The sequence below is a fragment of the Balaenoptera borealis genome, assembly GCF_965194805.1.
Source record: "Balaenoptera borealis genome assembly, chromosome: 5".
NCBI classification, from domain to species: domain Eukaryota; kingdom Metazoa; phylum Chordata; class Mammalia; order Artiodactyla; family Balaenopteridae; genus Balaenoptera; species Balaenoptera borealis.
The window spans coordinates 31,015,506-31,041,005 of NC_138862.1; the positions used below are offsets into that span (position 1 = coordinate 31,015,506).

The following is a 25,500-nucleotide window of genomic DNA, read 5'->3' on the forward strand; positions in this document are numbered from 1 at the left end:
GGAGAGAGGGGTGGGATCCACTTTGAGAGATACAGAATTTGAGGTTATGAATGAGCATTCAGTAGGCACCTGAAACAAGCCTAGAGCTTTCCTCAGCTGGAGATACAAAACTAGAGATTTGGCTCTTGTTGTCATAGAAATGATACCTGACACAGTGAGAGGGAATGAGTCCCCATACACTGAAGAGAAGAGCCGAGGTCTTAGGAGGCCTTAACTATTGAGCCAGAAATTATTTGACTTAATTCAAACGTCTAGTTCAGTAGTTTACATGTAACTCAAAGATTTTTTTGCGCTAGTGATAGAAATTTATAACAAAAGTACCCAGTAACAATGTTCTTTATTTTTTAAATGTCAACAACAGTTTGTATATCTCATACAAAAAAAACCCCAATACAGTTATTATTGCCACTTTTGAAAGTAGTATACCTACCTGGCATATTAAGCAAACATCATTATACTCTTTTAAAATTCATACACCTTTCATTTTCTTCCAGATTTTCAGTTGCTGCTTTTTTATAAAATCCAACTTGTCAGAGTTTGATGTATTGAGTACTTGACTGTAAAAGCAACTTCCTACATTAAAAAAAATAACCACCCTATTCTAAGCTATTGTTATTCTTGTCTTTCACAATTACCATAACTCTATACTTTTTTATTCCTCTACTTTTTTATTCCTCTGCCTGTCAGCATTTTCTTTCCCTTCAACATAATCCAGAATAATTCTTTGTGTTCCACTTCTTTTGCTTTGTGACAAGAAAGCATTGCATTTTGAGAGTGGCTGGTTGGAGGTTAATTCCATGTCCTTATGGTAATAACCTGGGAAAACCTGGGGATGATCGGTTTCATTTGATCCCTCATCTGATAAGGCTTCAAAGTAAATGAAATGAGTGGAAAATAACACTTTTCGTAAGTTCTCTAGAAACTGCAGACGTTTTTTGAGAGACCCAAGGAATTGAGTCTCTGATGTATTTTAGTGAAACATAATTCAAGCAGAAAAAGATCATTTTAAAATATTTATAGCACTCCCATTTGCTGCTTTTCTCCATCCAGCAGAAAAACAAGCTCGTTTTTCTCTATGCAGACAAGCTCTTTTAACTGAAAACTACACTCAGTATTCCTGTTGCAGCAATGATGTTATGTGGTGGTCATTTCACTCTGAAACAGAAGACATCCCTTGAAAGGAAATTTAAAGTTTTATTAAATCACTCATTTTTTAAAGGCATCAACAGATAGCATAAATAAACAAAAATGAAGAGAAAGTAGATCCCCAAATGAAAAGTATCCTGATAATTAAGGTAACTCATATTCTTTATCTGCTAGACTAAAGCTACTCTGATTTTCAGTCTAAATTTAACTAACCATTTGTACGCCTTACGACAGAAGTTATATCAAAATCATTGTGATTTACTAAATCAATCTTTTTTTCTTAAAGAGACTAATTTAGATTTACATTTATTTATTATTTTAATGCAATGCATAAAGCGAAGGACAAAATGCCAACTTTGAAATTTTTTGACAGTATGCTGAAGACTTGAAAACATTCAATTCCAAGCCTAAGAACTATTTGCAACTGATTAAACATGGCTTCTTTTTCAGCGTCTTCTGGATCAAAATCTTGTTCAAGGTGTTTTTAGTGGAATAAACATTTCAACAGTGAATTTAGGTGCCTATATTGCAAATACCTCCACAGAAATGTGACGCTGTCACTTCCATTCGGTTTGGTCAACTGTGAAAGCTCATTCACTCTGAGCTTGATTGTCAAAGACAAAGCAATAAGTATAAGTTGTATTCAGATACCTTTATAAACCTCCTTTACTCTCCAAGGTATAGGCTTCAGAAAAAGAATTACAGCATTGTACAACATCAGTCCATTGTACAACATTAAGAAAAACTAAATACAATATGGCTGTTCCTACTATGCAAGAGAAAATCTTCTCATCTTTGGGATTGCTATACCCATCTTTGACTTGTCTTTTTATTTTTTTTTTAATTGCAAGAGATCTTAGCGTTATTTTAAGGATACATAATTTCACAGAACTATAATTTAGAGACTTCAAGGAAGAAATATGTTGCTTTAAAAGTGAGAAAATGGTTTTATCACCACCGCTTTAAACTACTGGTAAGGGTTAATTTCAGACAGTGTTCTGATAATACTCTTGTTCCCATAACTTCAGTCATGTTATTGTGCCCTCAAAAAGATTCTTTTGATAGTCCTTAATTCTCGTTAAATTTATAATGGAAAAGTCACCAAAAAATAGATTCTTCCCATGTATTAATCACGCAGTGGTTTCAAGATTTACATAAAGAAAAATCATCAGTATTGGTATAACCAATTTCAATAAAATATTTAAGGACACACAAAGAATTATTAAACATCGATATTTGATTAAATTCCAATGAATATAATTTGCAGGTAATTTCTTCAGCATGCCTAGACAGTAATGCCTGTCTAAATACTAAAGTCTCACCCATCCAATTTGTCATGAACTACAGTAGAAGTATTCTTTAGTTGCTATAGCTCCACTGAAAGAATAGCAAAAGTGATATATTTATTCATGCATTTATATATAATATTGATTGAGCACCTAATATTTTCATCTTTAGAACTTGATAGTGTATGTGGCAAACCTAAGGTGCAGAGTTGTTGAAAACATGGAGGCTTTAGGGAAATGTAGGTAAGGTATATTATTCAGAATGACCTTTGATTTGGTAGGTAAGAACAGGCAGTAGTAGAAAATCACAATAGAGAGATAGGCAGAAACTATTCTGTTTTTGTATTTTGAATGACTTATTATTGCATAAAAAAGACTATATCTTATAGATGGTAGTCTTTAGCTTTATGGGGTCACAAATTCCTTTGAGTATAGTGATAGAGGTGATACTAATAAAAGAATTATGCATTATAGTAACACTAATAGTAGTGAACATTCACTGAGTGCTTCCTGTGTGCTCAGCACATGGAAAAATCTCATGTAGTCTTCACAACAATATTAGGTTGGTACTGCTATGTTTTATAGATATGGAAACCAAAGTGTGGAGAGGGTAGGAAACTTGCCTGATTTCATAGTCCTATCTCACACTTGGACAAGAGCAATTGCAAGTCAGAGTCTTCTTAAAGACAGAAAATCTGTATTAACTGTCAAAGATCTGCTTTGTTATTTCTTAAAAACGTACATGCGCACGTGCACACAAAATTTTACCCCCAATATCTGAGGTGTCCTCCTCTATTCCACATAAGGTAATCCATGGTTTAAGAACCATATTTAAGAAGATGATGGTGTAATGCAATGCGATTTCATATGTTAGGCCAAATTGCAGTTGGATGTCAGTTGGAAATGAACAAGTCTAAAACCAGTCATTGTGTGTATGACTTGGAGACGATGCAGCTAATACATTTGGCTCATGACAGCTATAATTTGGGGGGTAATGACTTAGCCATTATTCTTTAAAGAAAGTTTCTGGATTGTATTAACATTCTCAATTCTGTTTAAAAAAGCCTTAGTCACTATACAGTAAATGACGTTTGCAATTTTAACTAGGGTTATTGAATCTCAATTTAAATTTATAATAAAACATTTCAGATAAGAGGAAAATATGTCGAGTTTTAGGCAAATTTATCAGAAACTAAATATTTAGCAGAGCTTATTAGCACAGGTGTAAAGTATCAGTGCTAGTAGGAATGGTGTTTTCTGACACTGACCCTGGGACCTTTGACTCTGCAGTTACTAAGATTAATGCTACTGCCACAGCATTTTCAGAATATATTGCTTAGGAAATAGAATAGAAAGCCAAAATGTTATCAGTACATTAGGAGTTTATGTAAGGAGAATGCCCTTTTCTGGAGTCTCCACCGAATAAATATTGATAGTTTTTAGAAAATTAAACATTATTAAACAATTGAATGAGGTTGGAGATTGTTTCATTGCATCATCTTTTGCAAAGCCAAATGCAATTTTAAAACCACATCAAAATATTATAAATACGACAGTAAGAAGCTAAATTTCAAAGATATCTTCCTGGAATACAGATTGTTTTTGTCACCATAAGGCAAATCTGCATAACCCATGAAAACCTCTGATTTGGTGGCAAATCACTCTTTAAAGAATGACTTCAACCATGGTAAGATGTAACAAATTGATTTGAAATAGTTTTGGATGAATGTCCAGGTTAATACGTTGGCTCCTCACTGAATTGTTGGAAAATGAATTTATAAAGTAGGAAATTAATTTTTTTATTTCTCAGGAGTAAATCACTACTAAAAACTTACTGGAAACTTAGAGACTTGTGGTTTCAAAATTTCTCTTCAGTTTTATATAGATATTCTCGTGTGTTTAACCCCTGTTTTTGATTGCTTTCTGCTATTGGTTTTAACTTGCCCAAACCAGTCCTGCCTTCCATCTGGATGCTGGTGTTCTGTCACCTGGCCCCACCTGCTCACAAGAGGTCAGTGGCTCACTGCATTGGATGTAGGCAGCCAGAAAATGAATTACTATGTTAAGCAATTAAAAACTTATGTAACAAGGGCACTGAGTAACATGAGGTGGTGGGGAAACAAAGAGGGAAAATGTGTTCCACTTTTAATATTTTCAGTAATTTCTGCTAAGGATACACTGATAAAGACCTGAAATACAGTTGTGAAATTCAGAGAAAAGTTTTATGAAAGCTGCCTTAGTTACCTTATCCTAAAATAGCAGCTACTCACCCTGAATAAGGAAGGAAATTTTAAATATCTTTGACTAAGATTATATTATAAATAATTGATTAATTGTTTATATTTTAAATAAACAATTTACTTTTAAGATAAGTACCTATGTTTTACCAGTTGGTGTTTGGTTTAAATGATTTGTAGCACCATGTATTTATTGGCAATGTAAGTAAATATAACATAAATTTAAGAATAAATTCTAAGTGTTACACGAGCTGCTTTTTAAACAAAAGCTTTTAAATCATTGTTAACCTTTGGAGGGTGCTCTAAGAAGGCATTTTGGCAGCCATTGCTTTTTGATAGTAGACATAAGACCTATCAAGGGCAAACCTTTCTAATCTCTATGTATATTAAAAGTATAAACATTAATCTATAGTGTATATCTTTAAAAATTTGCTCTGTGGTAATAAATTTAAATTGCTCCCTATTATCTTTTCCTATGGCTATGTCCATTATGATGTGACAGCCATAAAAAGTGTATCATGTTATAAAACAATGAACTTGTAGCAACTTACTCTTCTAGTTGCCTCAGTTTTGGGATGAAGAAATGGTACCATGAGAAAGTTTAGGTAACTTGCTTAAGGTCACATACCTAACAAACAATGGCCAAGGAAAAAAGAAGCCAAACCAAAACAAACAAAAAAACCCAATAACTGAAATCTAGTACTTGGGACTTTCTATTTTAGACTTACCCAAAATACGGGTAAGAAGGAGGAGAGATAGAGAAGAAAAAGTTGTCCTGGAAATGGACTCCCAGCTAAGGCAAAGTGTTCTAGTCTCAGCTTTGGGGAAAGAAACTTCAATTATTTGCTTCTCTTTTTCTTTCTCCTTCTCAACTCTAAAGTGCCGTTTGGGACAAGAGGGTCTCTGGTAGCTCAATGTTTTGCCTGTTGGACCTGGAAGACTGGGTACATAGGGACGATACTAGATGCCATATTGTACAACTGAAACTTTCAGAATTAAGGCTGCCAAGTTTGACAAGGAATGTCTTTAATCTTTGTCATTTTCCTTTCACACCCTTGTCCCTTTAGTTTTATGACATTAAAAAGCCACTTAGCACCAAAACAGGGATTAATCTCCAAAATATACAAATAGCTCATGCAGCTCAATATCAAAAAAAAAAAATAACCCAATCAAAAATGGGCAGAAGATCTAAATAGATGTTTCTCCAAAGAAGCCATACAGATGGCCGAAAAGCACATGAAAGATGCTCAACATCGCTAATTATTAGAGAAATGCAAATCAAAACTGCAGTGAGATATCACCTCACACCAGTCAGAATGGCCATCATCAAAAAATATACAAACAATAAATGCTGGAGAGGGTGTGGAGAAAAGGGAACCCTCCTATACTGTTGGTGGGAATGTAAATTGGTACAGCCACTATGGAGAACAGTATGGAGATTCCTTAAAAAACTAAAAATAGAACTACCATATAACCCAGCAGTCCTACTCCTGGGCATAACCCGGAGTAAACCATAACTCGAAAAGATACATGCACCCCAATGTTCATTGCAACTCTATTTACAATAGCCAAGGCATGGAGGCAACCTAAATGTTCATCAACAGATGAATGGGTAAAGAAGATGTGGTACATAGATATAATGGAATATTACTAAGTCATAAAAAGAAATGAAATTGGGTCATTTGTAGAGATGTGGATGGACCTAGAGATTATCATACTGAGTGAAGTAAGTCAGACACAGAAATACAAATGTCATATGATATTGCTTATATGTGGAATCTAAAAATAGGGTACAAATGAATTTATTTACAAAACAGAAGTAGAGTCACGGATGTAGAAAACAATCTTATGGTCACTAGGGTATGGGGGGTGGATAAATTGGGAGATTGCGACTGACATATATACACTACTACGTATAAAATAAATAACTAATAAGAACCTGCTGTGTAGCACAGGGAACTCTACTCAGTACTCTGTAACGGCCTATATGGGGAAAGAATCTAAAAAAAAGAAGCCGTTTAGAATTTCTGTAATAAATAAGTAGTATTTCAGGCCTCAATTTAATTTTGATGTCCTTTCTAATTTAAACTTATTTTTAACACTGCTGTGCTTCCAGAAGAAATGAGAATCTTATAAATGTATTTAGTTCATTGCTAAATTAGATCATCTCCTGAGAGAATTTCAGTAAGGTTCAAATGGATAAAACAGTCTTTGTGTTTTCCAAACATTAGCTTTCTCACCACATCTTATCACATCATAGGACTCCTAGGAAAAAAAAGTTTCTTTTATCCCTCTTCTATTTTCCCCCCTCTGATAAGGGAAGTACACTGGAACTTAATCATTATGAAGAATTCAAGGATGGAAAAGTTCTAAGGACAGACTTGATGGAGTGATTAATTAACTCCATTGCATTACAAATTACATGAGCTCACTAATAAATGTGGACAGCATTAGTAGTGGCACTGAGATATGTTTCTTTCTGTGGAGAAAATTTTGAATAGGATTTATTCTGGTAAAATAGAAAGCAGTAAGGGCTTTAATCCTTTTGAAATCTAGTGTAAAGCGATCAGCCTGGTCCAGCTAAAATTTACCATGCAGAAAAAATTAATACAAGAATGACCTCAGAAAGGAGAAACTTGTCAGTGTGATTCGTTTTAAGGGGCAAATTTTGGAAAGAATATTTGTAATAGTTTATAGACGGGAAATATAAGGTACACTGGATGCTTACCACATGTCCTGGTGATCTATATATATGATTTCTTTTAATCATCTAAACCAACTCTTGAGACATTAGTGTTCTGATTTGTACCTGGTAAAAGTAAGGCATAAATATTTGCTGGTCAATAACCCATTCCTTTATTCCTACCACACCACCTCTTTTTTGTGATGGGTCATCCAGCCTTCACTTTTTCATGTTGCACTAGGTACCTCTCAAACTGGGGGAGGGATAACTTCAGGAAGAATCTCTGGTCACACTCAGATCTGGAGTAATCATAGAATATCTTGCTGGCTTTATTTTACTAAACTTTTTGGAAAATATTTTGTTAAAACAAACATACTTATTATGAACTAGGACACAATGTATATTACGTACGTTTTTAAGAAAAAGGAAAACGGACACTGCATAGAAATTTTGCTGGAGGGAAAATTCAGAGAAGTTTGAAATGTGTTGCTTAGCTAGATATGCTATCTAGTATGTGAATGAAAAGTAAAGCTTAGTCCAAGGAAATATTATATTCCAACTGAATAAGGAGACAGAAGAAGTTTACTTTCAAATACGTGAAATGAAATCAACAGGTATTCTCAGTGCTTTATCCTCCTTATTATGTAATTGAAATCACTTGTGAAAACAACACTTCTGTAGCACTCACTGCAAATGAGTGGTTATTGACTAAATAAAACTAAATTTAAATATATTCACAAATTATGATTTTATACTTCACCTCCAATTCTTTAAAGTTTAAAGCACTAATAAACCATTCAATTTGCTTTTTATTAAATATTTTACTAAAATCATTACAAAATCATTGTTTGAGAGTTTCTGAGAAGCGGAAATAATCCATTATGTAAATGTGGGTGCTTAGAACACTATTCAAAGATGCAGCTTCATCCAGCTCACTAATTTGGTATTTCTGTGGCGTGCTTACATCTAGCCAGATGTAAGTGCATGCCCTTCTCCTGGTAGGCATGCTATAACTGCAGCTTCTTAGATCCTTCCGCTTGTAACTTCTGATGCATTCTGTTCAGTGTGGACCCAAGAATCTTCATTTAAAAAAATATCCCAGGTGATTTTGATGCCAGTAGTCTAAGAATCACACTTTGAAAAAACAAGGAAGATGTTTTCTGATTTTATTACGACTAGAGGCATTAATTTGACTTATTTTACTGAAATCAGTTTTAGAAGGGGTTTTGTAATTAGTCTCATTGTAGTGTGCATTCTTTCCTTAAGCTTCCAGCATTTTCAGAAGCCTAGTACATTTTGGATGAAAGGCCTTGAGTTCTAATTCTGCCTCTAATAGCTGTTCAATTATGGACAAATCACTTGACTATTTTATAGCTTACTTTCTTGGACAGTAAAAATAAACATTTGGATATTCACCTATAGTACCCTATGACTAATTTACATTGTTTCCTTATAATATCTAAAGACAGTTGAATAAAATGTTTTAGATTAAAATGACTATTTTATTGCACAATTCATAATTAAGACATAAAATGATGTCCAAACTTGCTATCAGCTGCAAGCAAAGTTAGTATTGCAGATAGTAATTCTGATACAGTGCTTAGCGCATCTGACCAAATAGAGATCCTGAATATTTCCCATTACATAAGCAAAATATTATTTTCCTGCTGTTGACGTATTTTTTCATCTGAAATCTGGAGAAAAGAGTTCTATGGTCCTATATAAAAAAATAAACAAATAAACTAAAGTTATTAATGGAAATTGATAAACAGGTGCTCTAGAGCAGGATTGGCCAACTTTTTCTGCAGAGGATCAGATCACAGTATTTCAAGCTTTGTAGACAATATACAGTCTCGTTCTTCCTTCACCTTCTGCTTCTTTTATCCTTCTTCCTCCTCTTTTTTTAACAACATGCTAAAAATATTAAACCATCCTTAGCTCAAGGTCATACTAAAACTGTTTAAAGCAGTGCTTCTCAAACTTTAATGCACATATGCATTGCCAGGGAATCTTGTTAAGATGCGGATTCTGATTCTGTAGGTCTGGGGTTGGGCTGGGAACCCTGTATTTCTTATTTGCCCTTGGATATCAAAGCTTTTGAAGTTAAACTGTTTCATGGCTTTTCATGTGATGAACAGCCCCCTCTACTGTTGGGTTTTGAATCCCCAGTGACTTTGGCTGACAACTCAGCTATCTTTTTTGTTTTTTTGTTTTTGTTTTTTAACCAAATAATGGGGTTGTTTTGATCCTAGTACTTTAGTGGCCCTTCATAATTTTAAAGCCTCAGACCTCTTTGGAAATTTGATGAAATCTGTAGCCCCTGTTGCTACTACTCCCTCCTGCCCACACAAGAATACCCATTTTTATACACAATTTCAAAGAATTCACGAACCCATCTAAGGCTTACCCATCTTAAGGGTCACTGCTATAGTTGTGTAATGTCTGAATTTAAGGGAGTTCAAAATTAATTCCCTCACTTTTGATAACATCTTAAAATTTAGATTGCAGCTATGTTTTTGCATTTCTCCATATCATTCTATCTATCTAGCTAGCTAGCTAGCTAGCTACCTACCTATATGACTATCAATCATCTATCTGACTGGTACAACCTTTTAACTTTATTTTATGCCCTATTGGCCATTGCTGGCCTGATGATTACATTTAAACTTAAAACTATGAATGAGGAAAATAACCTAACTATTGGTCAGAATGAACATGAATTGTTACAATGCCTTGTATTAAATTTGTTCACAGTGCCTTTACTTATGCCTTTTTAAAAACTATTGAGATATAATTCATACATACTTTACTCATTTAAAGTGTACAATATAATAGTTTTTATTATTTTCATGGAGTTGTCCAACCATCACCATAAATAATTTTAGAATATTTTCATCACCCCCAAAAGATTCTCCAGTCCCCCTTCACCTCTCACCCCCATTACCTACCCTAGACAACTGAAAATCTATTTTTGTGTCTATGAATTTAACTATTCTGGACATTTCTATGTAAGTGGAATCATTTTGTGACTAGCTTCTTTCACTTAGCATAATATTTTCAGTGTTCACTTATGTTATAATGTGTATCAGTGCTTCATTCATTTTTATTGCTGAATAATATTCCATTATGTGGATATATAACGTTTATTTATGCATTCATCAGTTAATGGACATTTGGGTTCTTTCCATTTAAAAAAATTATTATGAAAAATGCTGCTATCAATGTTACAGTTTTTGTGGGGACATAAGGTTTCATTTCTCTTGGGTATATACCAGGCAGTGGAATCGCTGGGTCATATGTTAATTCCAAAACTTTTTGAGGAACTCCAGATAGTTTTCCGACGTGGCTGTACCATTTTACATTCCCACGAGCAATGTATGAGGCTTTCAATTTTTCAACGTCCCAGACAATACTTGTTATTTTACATTTTTTGGATTATTGCCATCCTAGTGGATGTGAAGTACATCTCGTGGTTTTGATTTGCGTTTTCCTGATAGCTAATGATGTTGAGAATCTTTTCATGTGCTTACTGACCTTTTGTCTAACGTTTTTGGATAAATGTCTATTCAAATCCTTTGCCCATTTTTAAATTCGGTTATTTGTACATTTATTTAGTTGTAAGAGTTCTTTATATGTTCTAGATATAAGTCCTCTATCAGATATATGATTTGCAATTTTTTTCTGATTCTGTGGGTTGTTTTTCCTTTTCTAATGTTTTTTTCAAGAACAAATATATTTGTTGCATGTGATTTTGGTGTCATATTCATGAGGGTTTTGACTAACTCAAGATCATAAAAATATGCTCCTGTAATTTCTTTTGATTGTTTGATAACTTTACCTCTTACATTTAGGTTGTAGATATTCTTTTGAATTTTTTATAACACCGGAGTAAAGCTACTACAAGAATATCCAAATGCAACAGCACTAGAATAGTTTACGTATGTTATAGTGATAAATGACTAAAATTCTCTGAGTGCTATTGGACATGTTAGATTCTAAATCTTATTGCTAAATAGTTTAGATGTTTTGCCTCTGATTCTCTTATTAGTCTATTATTCTATATTTTATTTAATAAGTGTTAGTGTATTTCAGGTCCTGTTCAGGCCTTATCCAGGCCAAACTGCCTAATAAGGTGGAGAACTTTTTGATGTAGAAAATAGCACTCTAAAAACACGGACAGTTAACATGCTTAGTTTTTTTTTTTTGCTTAGTTTTAATAATAGAACAACTTTGGCATTAGAGAGAATGTAGATGATTGCATATGGAAGATTAGAGAAGAGCAAGGAAGGTATCCAAACAAGATGACTGTGGCTACCATATGTCTGTTACATGAAAAGTGACATATAACTTTTGGTGCATTTTAGTATCAGTTTCTATGGCTATGTATCCAGACCTTTACATTTGGGAATATGCTACTGATTTGCAAGCTATGATTAGTTATTCATAATTAAGTACTTTGGGGTCTTATTTGATTATTACTTTTTAAAATAATTCTTACTTTTTATATTCTATAAATTCCTCATTTGTGTTAGGGCCTCAGTACTTACAATATATAACCTTCTTTATTATTGTGATGCAGGTTGTGATTTTCTGTCCATATTTAAATGCTTTGGGTCTCTTTAGTTCTTTTCTTAAAAATTTGACCTGTGTAGTGTAAATTACTCTTGCTTTAGGTACCTAGCACTTGTAATGTATAAGTTCATTCTTGCATCTGATGAGCTAACAAATGGTAATCAGCAACCTTTAAAAGTTAATCCTCTTCAGAAAACGTTCATTCACTACCAAATTAAATTCCCTTTATTAAATTCAAATACAAATTTTAAATTAATATTGAAAGTTAACTGGAATCACATTGATGAGTAAATATTACTTCTGTTTATTGAACAGAAATGTGCCAATATTGGGTGATTGGTTGGAAAATTGTAAGAGCTTTTAAAAGCTCGTATGTAGATTATCATTATGTCTCCAGACAGAGTTCTCTCAGCCGTCTCCTTTAGAATTATTTGCAGCAGCTGGTAGGACCTTTCCACAAATAATGGCTTCTGACACTTCATAAATTAAAATATTCAAAACAGTACATTATGTAAAATTTTCATCTTAAAATACCAAACAGGTCCTTCTCTTCCTATTTCTTCTAACTTTTAATGGCCCTGTTTTCATTGTAGCCACAGGAAAGTTATTGGTACCTGTCACTCTTCCTTACTGTATGGAATACCAAATTCTGTCAAGTGTTTATTTTACGGTATAACTTATATCTTCCTTCTTTTTTCTACCTTAAGTGTCTCAAGGTCAGGTTCTTTTTATTGTTCTCTGGGATATAGAAGTAACTCTCACCTGTCTTTTTTGCCTCCATTGCTATCTATCTTTTACTGTACAGACCAAAAGAATCTTTCTAATACACAGATGGTCATGTCACTGCTCCCTCAAAATCAGTTAGCCATATGGAATAAAAGTCACACTCCTTAGCGTGGTATTTTAAGCCCTTTTGTCTCCGACTATAAGACTGCCTTTTACCCTCACCTGCCACGTTAACTTCCTCCCTGATTATGAAATGTATTATACATATATTGTCATTTCTCTGTCCTTTTGCTCATGCTGTTTCTTCATTCTGAATGTCTTTCTCCTTCTGTTGACATATTATTTTCATTCTTTACAACTCAATTTAAATGCTACCTTTTCAGGGGAAGCCTCTCACTGTGCTCTAGTTAGAGTTGACATTACTTTCCCCGATCTTTTCCTGTAATACATTTCTTGGACCTCCATGCAACACTTATTTCAACATAGTGATTTAACCTGAGTTCCTCAGTCAGACATACCTGGATTCAAATCCTGCCTCTACTGCTTACTTCTTCCACAGTCCTGGACAATATATGTCATTAAACTTCTCCCTCATCTGTTAAATTGAGTTACTATTTGTACATAATGTTCAGGTCTTTTTTTGTGTTGACTCTGATAGCACAATGCCAGCGTGATAAACGTTTTCTATGTGTGTATTTTAGGCACTTGTCCACTTGGCTTTCTCCCCTAGTACATAGTAAGCACTTTGAAGACAGGAAATTAACCTTACTCATCTTAGTACCCATTGCAACTTACTGGTTCCAAAAGAAAATTTCATGCTTATTTTTATTTGTCCTGACTCATGGAACATGTTAAACCTAACTCATTAGAATTAACATATTAATTTATTGCTATATTGTCTTGTTCCACAAGGGACTTGGAATGACTTACGAGATGCATAAAGAACAAAAGACTGAAACATAAATAAAATAGTAGTAAGTGCAGTTTGAATGATTGAATAGTTTAATTTTATCAATGTGAACCTCAGTGAAACAAAAGCTATAGATAAGGAATGTTAAAGCTTGTCTTCATTCTGTCACATTTGGTAGGATCTCGTCTTCGCCAGGAAGACTTTCCCCCGCGGATTGTGGAGCACCCTTCCGATGTCATTGTCTCCAAGGGAGAGCCCACCACGTTGAACTGTAAGGCCGAGGGCCGGCCAACGCCCACCATTGAGTGGTACAAGGATGGTGAGCGGGTGGAGACTGACAAGGATGATCCCCGGTCCCACAGGATGCTTCTGCCCAGCGGATCCTTATTCTTCTTGCGCATTGTGCATGGGCGCAGAAGTAAACCTGATGAAGGAAGCTACGTGTGTGTTGCAAGGAACTATCTTGGCGAAGCAGTGAGTCGAAATGCATCTCTGGAAGTGGCATGTAAGTAAACGTAATGAATCTCATAAATGGCATGCGCTTTTACTTTGATTTTTTTTTAATAAGCTTTGATTTGTTCTCATAGATGCTTAATACCTATAGAATAAAACAATCAATACTCTCTGCATAATTTTACTTTGCCTTCTCCAAAGAAAGCTCGTCAAAATAATGTATAGCCAAGGTGTTGCAATAAATTTATTTATATTGAAGCAATGTGGGTATTATGATACCCAAGCAAGGCGGTGATGATGCTGGTTGTATTTAAAATTTGAATTATTAATGAGAGATATAATAAAATATTAAGGTTGGTGATGTTAAAATAAAAAGTTTATGTGTAACATGGCATCAAATACAAGGTATAAATTCATTATTGTACCTATTCCTGTTACCTATTTATATATAACTAATATATATACATATATATATTTTTTAAATCTAACTTTTATTGGGCAACTTTAAAAAGAATATACTCTTTAGGTTATATTAACTCTTTTACTTCCAGGCTAAATTCAGGGATCATTACCCTAGGCATGCAGGGGAAAATATACCAACAACAGCAACTATATTTTTTTATCAAAAAATTCATCAGAGAAGAGAACTGATTTCTGTTTAGGGACAAAATGTGCATATAGAGGAAGGTCTTGCTCAGTTTTGGTAATCAGCAGTAGCTAAGGATTTGTCCTGCCTTTGCCACTTAAAAGTATATTTATTTATTAATCAGGTAGCCCAAATAGCACCAGTAAATCAAGGCATCAAGGCTTTGCATCTATTTGATCATTGAGTCCATAACTTTGTTTTTCTGGATGGTTTTCCAGAACAAATTTCAAAATATGTTAGATTTGTTTTCTGGTTTATAAGTGAGGATTTGGTGTCATAATTATTTTGGTATTCTCTATTTTGAAGGAATACTTTATCAAGAATTATTTGTGAATAAGATGGCAATAACTGAGCTTAAAAAAAAGTTAGTGCTCTTCAACTTTCTGCTTGTACCAGTAGGTGTTCATAGGTAAGAGAATTGAAATATTTCAGGATGCATGCGTCTTTTTTTTATATAGCTGGGATGAGAGTGCTGGATAATAGTTCATGGTCTCATGTCTGCAATTAACTTTGATACTTATACTCACATGCTATATGGTATCACACTAAATTATATAACTTGTGTATATGTGTATCGAACTTCTCACAGTGTATCATTACCTTTATATATGAAAACATCTTTTAGTAAACAAGATCATACAGTTTCTTATTCAGCTATCACAATGAAAGCTTTTGCTTTTACGCATCCAGTCTTTTGATTTATGCTTTGTACCAAGAAATCTGGAACCCAGTCCATGCTTGAAATGTGTAAGTCCAATAGGAAAAGTCTACAGGAATCCTAAAACCCAAATTTATTATGTGAAGTACTTTGAGATATAAGCATTAGAAAGAACTTTTGCTAGCAATGCCATTTTGCGCCAGTTGCTAGGTAATGTCATTTTTATAACTTACTTCAAAAAGCAGTTAGAGGGCTTCCCTGGTGGCGCAGTGGTTGAGAATCTGCCTGCCAATGCAGGGGACACGGGTTCGAGCCCTGGTCTGGGAAGATCCCACATGCCGGGGAGCGACTGGGCCCGTGAGCCACAACTACTGAGCCTGCGCGTCTGGAGCCTGTGCTCCGCAACAAGAGAGGCCCGCGCACCGCGATGAAGAGTGACCCCCGCTTGCCGCAACTGGAGAGAGCCCTCGCGCAGAGATGAAGACCCAACACAGCTAAAATAAATAAATAAATTTATAAAAAAAAAAAAATAAAAAAAACAGTTAGATTAAATGCAGTTTAGTGAGGTTTGAAATATACACACAGAACCTCAAGAATGCAAATATTCCTAACTGTCCATTTTTATTTTGAAATATCTTATTTCTGGAACATTTCAAACAAATTGAAATATTTCAATGTCAATTCTATTGATTGTTTTCCCCACCAGATCCCATTATAGTAAATATAACATGCATTATTCTTTCCTTTTATAGATAAAATGAAACCCATGATGGTTACGTGACCAAGACTAAGACAATAAATTAATGGGGAATTCAGGGTCAGACCATGATTGTTCTAATTTTCAGTTTGAGAGAATTGTACCGTATTTCGAAAAACGCTCAAATGAAACCTGGCTCATCTTATATAAATAAAAATAAAGAACTTTTAATTAAAAGTTTTTCTTTTATCCACTCAGCAGCAAATAACTTTTTTTATTTTTTAAATTGAGGTATAGTTGTTGTATAATATTATATCCGTTTCAAGTACACAACCTAGTGATTCACAATTTTTAAAGGTTAAATTCCATTTATAGTTATTATAAAATATTGGCTAAATTCCCTGTGTTGTACTATATATATCTTTGTAGCTTATTTATTTTAAGCAAATAACTATTTTTAATCCTTCACTAACTTTCTTCTCAATATTAAAGTTTATCTAAATTGGCCAGTCATTTTATTGTTAGACAGCTCTAAACTTATCTTTATTCTGATCCTTAGCATTGTTAAAATTGCTCCCAACACACATGCATCTTGTACTTTTATTTAACATAAAGGATTTCTCTCTTTCTTAATTGCATCATTAATAATGAATCAAACTGTTTTAGAGGGAAAATTTTAAACCACGATTTTTTTTTCATGTAATATGACAGTTGCATTTTTCTTTATTTTTAAATCAATGAGCTTTGAGAAATGCTAAAAAATACTTCTGACCTAGAGAGGAAAACAAGAAGGGTTCTAAATTGGATTTAGCTAGTGAATAAAATTCTTTCTTCTAATGCTCTGTCAACAGTTCATGCCATTTGAGGCAACAAAAGATCAAATAATATCCATTTATATGTTGCTCATCCCTTTCGCATTAGCTCATCAGTCTTCTCCATTTCCTTATGTGTTTCATAAAATTTGTTAATATGGAAATTTAGGTCAAAACATTGTGGTTTGTCAATCCTATTGGTAACCAAGGTGTATTTTTATAAAATGATAGGAACCGCTGTGGGTCATATAAATGTCTGGCCTTCATATTTTAGGACACTCAACATAATTCCTCAATTATGGTGTATCCATTTCTTCATTTGTTAAAGGAAAGAATGGAAACCTAAAAACACTATGTATTTGGAGAGCTGCAGGTAGCTTGATATGAGGTTGGTGGGCAGTGTAAGTTAGAAAGATAGGCATGTGCTGAATCATAAAATCTAGACTTTTTGTTATGTAAAAGGAGAGTCTTTTCTTTCAATTTTGAAAGAAAATTGAAGATAGGGTTAAAGGGATGATAATTGAAGTTGAGCAGAGTTAAGAAGCTGTCAAATCATTCAGAAAAGAGTATATGTTAGATTTTAAACTGAACAAAAGCAGTGAGGATTAAAAGAAGGAAATAGTTTGAACCGTATTTAGAAATTATAAATTATATCACTTTATGATTGGTTTGGGGAATAGAGGGTGGTTACCAGATGTTTTTGGTGGAGTGACTGTGTATATTATGATACCTACCATCCAAAGGGATGGCAGATACAGGAGAAATAACTCTAGTGAGAACAGGAAAGTGAAGTCAGCTTGGTTGTATTGTTTGACATACCAATGAAATATCAAGGTAAAAATATGCCATATTCCATTAAGAAAAGAGCTTCTGGAATTGAGACGTCTTTCCCAGATGGAGGTTGAAGCCAGGGGAGTAGATAGACATAGATGTGATTGCCCAGGCAAGCTGTGTGTAGGGCTGCGATCACTCCCGTTGTTTGGAAACAATATTTAATGGTGGGCAAAGGAAAGAAGTCTAGTTCAGGAAGCTCAGAGGAGGTATTGGAGTGATAGAACGTGGGAAGTGGAATGACAAGAAAAATAAGGAAATAATTTCAAGAAAGAAAAAGTGGTGGGCAATGCAAATGCCACGTGGTGGTCTAAATAAAAAGTATCTGTGGTCTCTAGGGGTGGAAAGAAAGCACCGCAGCTGAAGAATGAGTAGGTAGTGGAGTTGGAATGGCAAGTGCTGCCTGTTCTTTCAAGAACTCAGGGGCGGTCAAAATTGGTTGAGAATGGATTTAGGTGTATATAGGAATATCTAGGTGGTATGGATGGATAAGTATCAAACAACCTTGTTATAACTTTTATTGTGAAATAATTATTGATAAAAAATCTGGAATTTTTGACTCTGCTTCATCTTGATTTTCATTTTTAATTTCAGCAGTCTTGCTTTCTGCTGTCATATGATATGAGCAGTTTTATTGATAACCGTCTGTCTTGACTGATTGTATGGAAGTTAGCCTGTTTTTATCATACTCTATTCATTCTCTTTTTGTTTTATTAAATACAGAGTTCACTTTTATGTAACGGAACAATATAATTGAGGAAAAAACTATTCAGGGCCAATCATTGCAGTGGAGATTTGAATCACTTACACATATTTGCTTTTTTCCCCTCTTGGTTTGGAAAAAAAAAGCAATCCAGAAAGTACTTTTTAGATCACTTTAACTCAAGGAAGGTATTTAGGCAAAAAAGTGATTTTTACATATTTAGAAAACAGAATTGCAGGTTCTACAAGGCACTTGGCACTGAAGAATTTAATACATAGTTTTCCAATGGGACTACCAAGAGAGCTGAGACGTAGCTGGTGCAGATAGGATTTCAGTTTGAACTCCAGGGCTCCCTGTGTTTGGAGCAGAAGGAGCACAGGGGTCCTCACACAGATTGTGGCTGGCTGTGATGCAGCCTGAGTCAGTGGCAGTGCCTAGAGATGGCAGCTGTAGCCCCAGGTGGTAAATATATGACAGCAGCTTGATCTATCGACCAGGGTAAGAGGGGGTTCTGGCCTAAATGAAAATTCATGAAAAATTGATGAAGTCCCCAGATTATTTTTTCCGTTTCCTTTTCTCTGCACTATGCCAGTGCAGAGAGGGGAGATTAAATGAAGTGATGAACGCTTTAGTGGCAAGGAGGTTGTGGCTCAAAGGTCAAGGGTCATTTAGAAACCGGTCTTTTTTTCCCCCTTTCCTTACTTATAAAGCAAAACTAAAACACAAGAACTTTTCAGATTAGCTATGATTTACCTTTGCTTTGATAAAAATAAAATAAAATGGCTAAATGTTTGAAAGTTGGCTTTTGATGCAACTACAAAAGAGAACAGATGTGGTTCATAATTCAGTTGGGGAACTAGAAATAGATTGAATTCCATGACTGCAGGGTGATTTCTTTTCTTTTCTTCTTCCTTTTTTTTCCTTTTTGTTTCCACGTATGAAGACCCATGCCTCAAGAAAGTCATTTAGAGAAGGAAAAGGTGTTGCATTATTTATGTCACAGATTGCTAGAATAGCAAAGCTATGGAACGCTCTACAAACATAATGATCCTGCTTTAAATCCAAAACTAAATTGATGTTTTATCTGTACAAGGAAGAAAGGTTATAGAAGTAGACCGACTTTAGTAACAGAGGTCACAGGTGGCATTAAAAATGAACACAAGGTGAATTGTTTCATTGATATTTCCAAGTTAATAAATATGTAATTTTTTTCTTTTTCTTTTTTTACTTTCGGCTGTAAATGAATGTTATCCAGGCAAAATACCTTTATGCTCCAAAAACACGTGAGATAAATTAAATTGCAGAAAAGCCTGAGCCATGGAGAGCTATTTTAAAAAAAATTACTTTATTGAGATATGGTTCACATATAATTTACCCATTTAAAATGTATAATTTAATGTTTTTTAGTGTATTCACGGGGTTGTGCAGCCAACACCACAATCTAATTTGAACATTTTTGTCACTTATAAAGGAAACTCTATACCCATTAGCAGCCAATTCCCATTCTCCTGGAACCCTTCTGCTACATCCCTAAGCAAACACTAATCTACTATCTTGTCTCTATATATTTGCCTATTCTGGACATGTCATGTGAATGGAATCATACAATACATGGTCTTTTTTGACTAGCTTCTTTTCCTGAGTATAATGTTTTCAGGAGTAATTTTTGTTGTAGCATGTATCAGTATTTAATTTCTTTACACTGCTGAATAATATTCTATTGTGTGGATATACCACATTTTATCCATTCACTCATATGTTGATGGAAATTTGGGTTGTTTCCATTTTTTGTCTATTACGAATAATGCTGCTATGAATATTCTTGTACAAGTTTTTGTGTGACATATGGTTTCATTTGGGTATTCTCTTGGGTATATATCTAAGAGTGGAGTTGCTTAGTCATATGGTAACAACTTTTTAAGGGACTTATAGGTATAGGGACTTATAGGTAACTTATAGGTAACTTTTAAGTGTAGATAAAAATATTTATTAGTGTTATTTTAACTGTATCCAACTCCCCTCTTAGTACAAGGCACAGCTAGAAACATTGCCAGTATTTGATAAATATTATTGACTTGCTGGCATGTTATACTTCCTTGTGTTATATGTCCATATTTTAAGATAAGATTTAATTAATTAAAAATATAAAATAATTAAGTCTGTAAAGCCACTGAATGGTCATGAAGTTTCTATTTTTTTCTTTGACCTAGTTATTTAATTCAAGTAGGTATGAATTGATGAAATAAATTCTGAAGTCACTTCCCCTTATAAAACTTCTTACCAAACCATGTTGACTTTGGCCCCAATTAAGTTGGATAGTCTTGCTATTTGAATCTTACTTCACTTTCTGCCACATTTTTATTTGTCCTGAAAGAGGACAATATTCTGGCTTCTCAGGAGATGACATCATCTTTTCTGAGAATAATTGACATAACCTTTCCTGTTCCCAGGTTGTTTTTCCTTTCAAAGGTCTTAAAGTTTGTTTGTTTGTTTGTTTTTCTTTCATTTACTAGGAAGGTTTAGAATAAGAAATTAATGGTGATTATAATAGAAGTTGACTAAGTAATTCCAGGAGTAGGGAAACAAAGAACTGCTATCATGACTCAACTTTCCTAAAACAAACAAATGTATCTATTTAAATGCATAAGAGGCAACTAGTCAATTGGAACTGATATTCATAGATTTTGACTAAGAAGAGTATAAGAGCTACTGGCTTTTTCATGATCCCTCTGTTTGTATTTCTACAAATTTCAAGAGAGAATGCAGAGAATTTTGGGGGAGGGTATACAGACAACCACTGAAAAACACTCATACCTTAATGTACTTGGGCCATGTTATGCACTAAATTGTATCCCCCCCAAATTCATATATTGAAGCTCTAATCCCTAGTACCTCAGAATCTGACTGTGTTGGTAGATTGGGTCTTTAAAGGAATAAATTAAAATACAGTTGTTAGGGTGGGTCCTAATCTATTCTAACTGGTGGCCTTATAAGAAGAGGGCATTTGGACACATAGACACCAGAGATGCACACGCACAGAGAAAAGACCATATGGGGACACAGTGAGAACGTGGCCATCTGCAAGCAAGGGGAGAAACCTCAGAAGAAACTAAAACCTCCAACACCTTAATCATGGACTTCTAGCTTCTAGAACTGTGAGAAAATAAATTTCTGCTGTTTAAGCCACACAGACTATGGTATTTTGTGATGGCAGCCCTAGCAAATTAATACAGGCCATTTGTCTTACAGTAAGAGTAACCACTAGTAAGAGACCATATTAAAAAAAAGAACATAATGATTTGAATCAAATATTGTTTGTGCTCTGTGGATTTGTACTGCCCTGCATGCACAATGTTGGCCCGAGGCTGTTTTGAAAGAAATCTGTAAACTCAATTGAAAGTATTATAAACTGTGAATGTATGGACATAGAGGAATCAATCTAAAACATCTTTAACTAGAAAGAAAAGACAATAGCAAATGTTTTGGTACTTTTTTGGTATTAGAGAACAGTGTTAGAAGGTACATGAGTGTGCACACGCACACATCTGTGTTACTTGGGGTGTTTTGTCGGTGTACCTTTTAATTGTGTAATACTCCGTCAAATTCTTTCATATACAGGTCTCTCCTTTAATCTTCACAAATGAAGGTGTGAAATTGCTATGCCTGGAGTACATGTTTGAGCTTATGAACTATTTAAATATGTGTAATGCTGTATTTTGATATCAGGTTTCTGTTAACTGTATTAACTGTATTCAACCCCTCTCCCTTTACAAGTCTCAAGTTGCCATTCACTAAAATTACCCTGAATTAACTCGGATTCCAAGGAAAGCACATAAATAAGAGAAAGAGGAATCTTGATGTTCTCTTCTTTTCAAAAGATTATTTCCAAAAACAGTTTAATCCTGAACTCTGCAAACATGTAAATCCTATCCATGGAATGATAGCCAAACATATTCATAGGGATGCTAAGGTGTATTAAGACAAAACTTGTTGAGTTCAGCTCTTGTTTTCAATCTCAGAATTTTTTTTAGATAATAAGTAAGAAAAGACTATTTATGATTTGGAGGGTTTCCCACTTATAAACCTTCAACTGATTCGATTTCAGCTGGTTTGTAAATATAAATTGATTCTACTGAAAATGTATATAGGTTGACACTGTAGTTAGGAAACGTAATTTTGTGCAGCAACTTGTATGCTTTTCTCTCAAGATATGTGTTTCATCAGAAAGACAGGTCTCCAATTTTCCTTCGTTAGGTTGAATTTGTTTCTGATAATTATAATACACATTGTTTAATTCTGAAGCGGCTCCCACAAGGTTTCTATAGTTACATAAAGGGGGTTGCACTTTTTTCATGCATGAGTCAGTATATATGTTAAGCTCTTTAGAGGAGTACCGAAGTAAAAAACGGCAGGTGAAATTTTGTTCAACTCTGGAAATTTCTTCTTCTGTAGAAGTCTGTAACAGCCTGTGACTTAACTGCTAAAGGATGAGAGGTTAGCCTAAGCCTGTTAAAAAACTGATCCTCACAAAGCCTGCAAGCAAGAGTGTCAGCCTGGGTTACAGGAAGCAAGAAAATTCCGATTGGCCTACGCCATTGGCCCTTTAAGTAGCATCACAAGTAGGGCCTGAGTGTAAAGTAACATCTAAGAAGAAAAGGGCTCTTTTTATCACATATACCTTTTTCTGATAATCAGGCCATTTTCCAGTCATACAAGTACTTATTATTTATAAAGACAATCATTAAGTTTTTTATGTGATTATCTAACATCTAAGTCTGTACAAAGACTTTGGCACAAACTTTACAGTTTTTATGTATAAACTGTAAAATTATGGAAAGGTAACATGACTATTTTACTTTCATAATGTCGTATTCAATATAGACTGTTACGTATACATATATATATATCAACCTGCTTCACTCTCCTCCTTCTTGCTTTTTCTGCTTATTCACATTGAATGAGGATGTTCAGTGTTTTCCCTTAAATCTATTCAAAGGTCTTTATTGGCTTTCTTAGGCATTAGAAGTAAAAAGCAGCTTAAGAGATCCATGCCTTCAATGGTGCTTGTGTTATAAGTGAGAAGCCTGGGAAGCCTCATCAAGTAACAGCTAACCTTCCACTGTGGTGTGGGGTAAGGGCCCTCAGAAGGACATGCCACAGGCATTAGAAGAAGAAGTGACATCAAATGCTTCTGGATGAATATGAATGGAAAGTGGCCTTAGCAAACTGGAGAGAAGTGTAAAAGCAAAGACCTGAGGCTGTGTGTGATTGGCCAGTGTGGGGAGTAATTTCTATATTTGTTGGATTGGTGAACGTATGTAGGAGAGTAGAGGGAGATAATTTAAATAGGGAAGTAGAGATTGGTCATAATTAAACAAACTAAGGAGCTTGCATGTTATCCTAGAAGACCTGAGGGAGCCTTCAGTGTTTTTTTGATTTGGGAATGTTACTTGTAAAGTATGAGAGGGGATATGTTAAAGGCAGTATAAGGTGGATTAGAACATGGAAGAATGTGAAGGTAGGAGATCTATTACAAATTAAGGTATGGTAAGAAGAAGGTTGAATTAATTTGATGAATTAAATTGATGCCTGAAAGATAGGAGATGGCATTTCAAAGGAGAATTGATACAAATTTAAGAAATGAGTTTGTGGTCCAAGGGATGATATAAATTTAGCTTGCTACATTTTTGGACAGTACTTTCTAATTGCTAGGTGCTCAGCTAGGTGCTGAGGATACTGATATTTAAAACAAGAGTTGTTTAATAAGTATAGAATTTCAGTTTTGCAAGATGAAAAAGTCCTGGATATCTCTTGCGCAACAATGTGAATATACTTAACACTACTGAACTGTACACTTAAAAATGATTGAGATGGTATATTTTATGTTACCTGTGGTTTTTTTACCTCAGAAACAAAAAACAAAAAACAGAACAAGAGACATGCCATCAAAGAGTGTTCAACAAGATGGTATAAAATGTAAGTCCTAGAGTGAGGAACACCTGAACATGTGGGAATTCAGAGGAAGAAAGTATTGATTTTGCCAAGAGAAATATGCACCAGGTGAAATGATTTCTGTAAGTGGAAAGTCAGTAAAAATAATCAGTAAATGCCAGGATTTTTTCCTAAGTGTTTTATATTTATAGTTTATTTTGAGTATAATTCTCAAAACAACTTATTATTTTCTCTCTATTATATCTGAGGCCAAATCTTTGTTAACTTAGCAATTTTTGCACAGTTAAGAAGAGTCAGGATATGAACCCAGACAGCCTTTGCCTAGAGTTTGCTTTCTTAACTACCATGCTAAGTGGTCTCATTGATTCATTTAAACAAACAAAATCATTTGACACTTAGAAGAAATCATTAGCATTTGTTTTAGGTATTCTATCCAGAAATGGTTATCCAGTTGTATACATACAATGAGAATGCTGGACTAGATGAAGTCTAAAGCTTCATTTCGGTGCTAAAATTCTGTGATTCATGGGGTACTAAAGGAAACAAACAACAGAAAGAGTAAGCTTTTCTTTTTTTAAAATTTAGTTATATATTGACATTTAAGAGCTCATTAGTTTATTCAAGTAATTTGATTTTCTCTGTACAGTTCCTAGTTGTCAAATATCAGTATCAGGAAGATCCATCACTTTCAGGTCTTATTGACATGTTTGCAGGCCAAAGCAGCTTGGAGCTTAAGAATCAAATTTATAAGAAGAGTTATCTATCATTTAATATCTAAAGATAACTTAACTAAGTTTTATTAAAAAAAAAAAAAAAGGGAGTATGATAATAGCAATGATACCCTTACAGTATTTTCTTGAGTTCTTTGGAAGTTATTAACATATTAACATGCATTATCTCATGGCATACATATTTGTAGAAATTTGCTGACTTTGATAGTTTCTTTCTAAGTTCAGTACTTAATGTTAACAATGGTCAATTTGGCTTTCAATTAACTCTATTTTTAATTTAAAAATTGATTAAAGGAGGAAGAATTGTTTTTTTCTATAAATGATAACTTGGAGCAATTGGATATTCAAAGGCAATAAAAGAAGCTCAACTTACAGTTCAAACATTATACAAAAATGAATTAAAAATGGATTAAATATTTAAATGTAAATCATAAAATTTATAAAACTTTTAGAAAAT

General features: G+C 34.1%; 1 protein-coding gene across 12 annotated transcripts in view; it reads left to right on the forward strand.

Moving 5' to 3' along the window:
• ROBO2 (roundabout guidance receptor 2) overlaps window positions 1-25,500 on the forward strand; it is a 1,241,430-nt gene that overhangs the window by 719,000 nt on the left and 496,930 nt on the right. For all 12 annotated transcript variants that reach the window (XM_082392595.1, XM_082392596.1, XM_082392600.1 and 9 more), the window contains exon 2: window positions 13,739-14,065. In XM_082392595.1, the coding sequence (XP_082248721.1) occupies window positions 13,739-14,065 (327 nt within the window). The remainder of the gene's footprint in view (window positions 1-13,738; window positions 14,066-25,500) is intronic.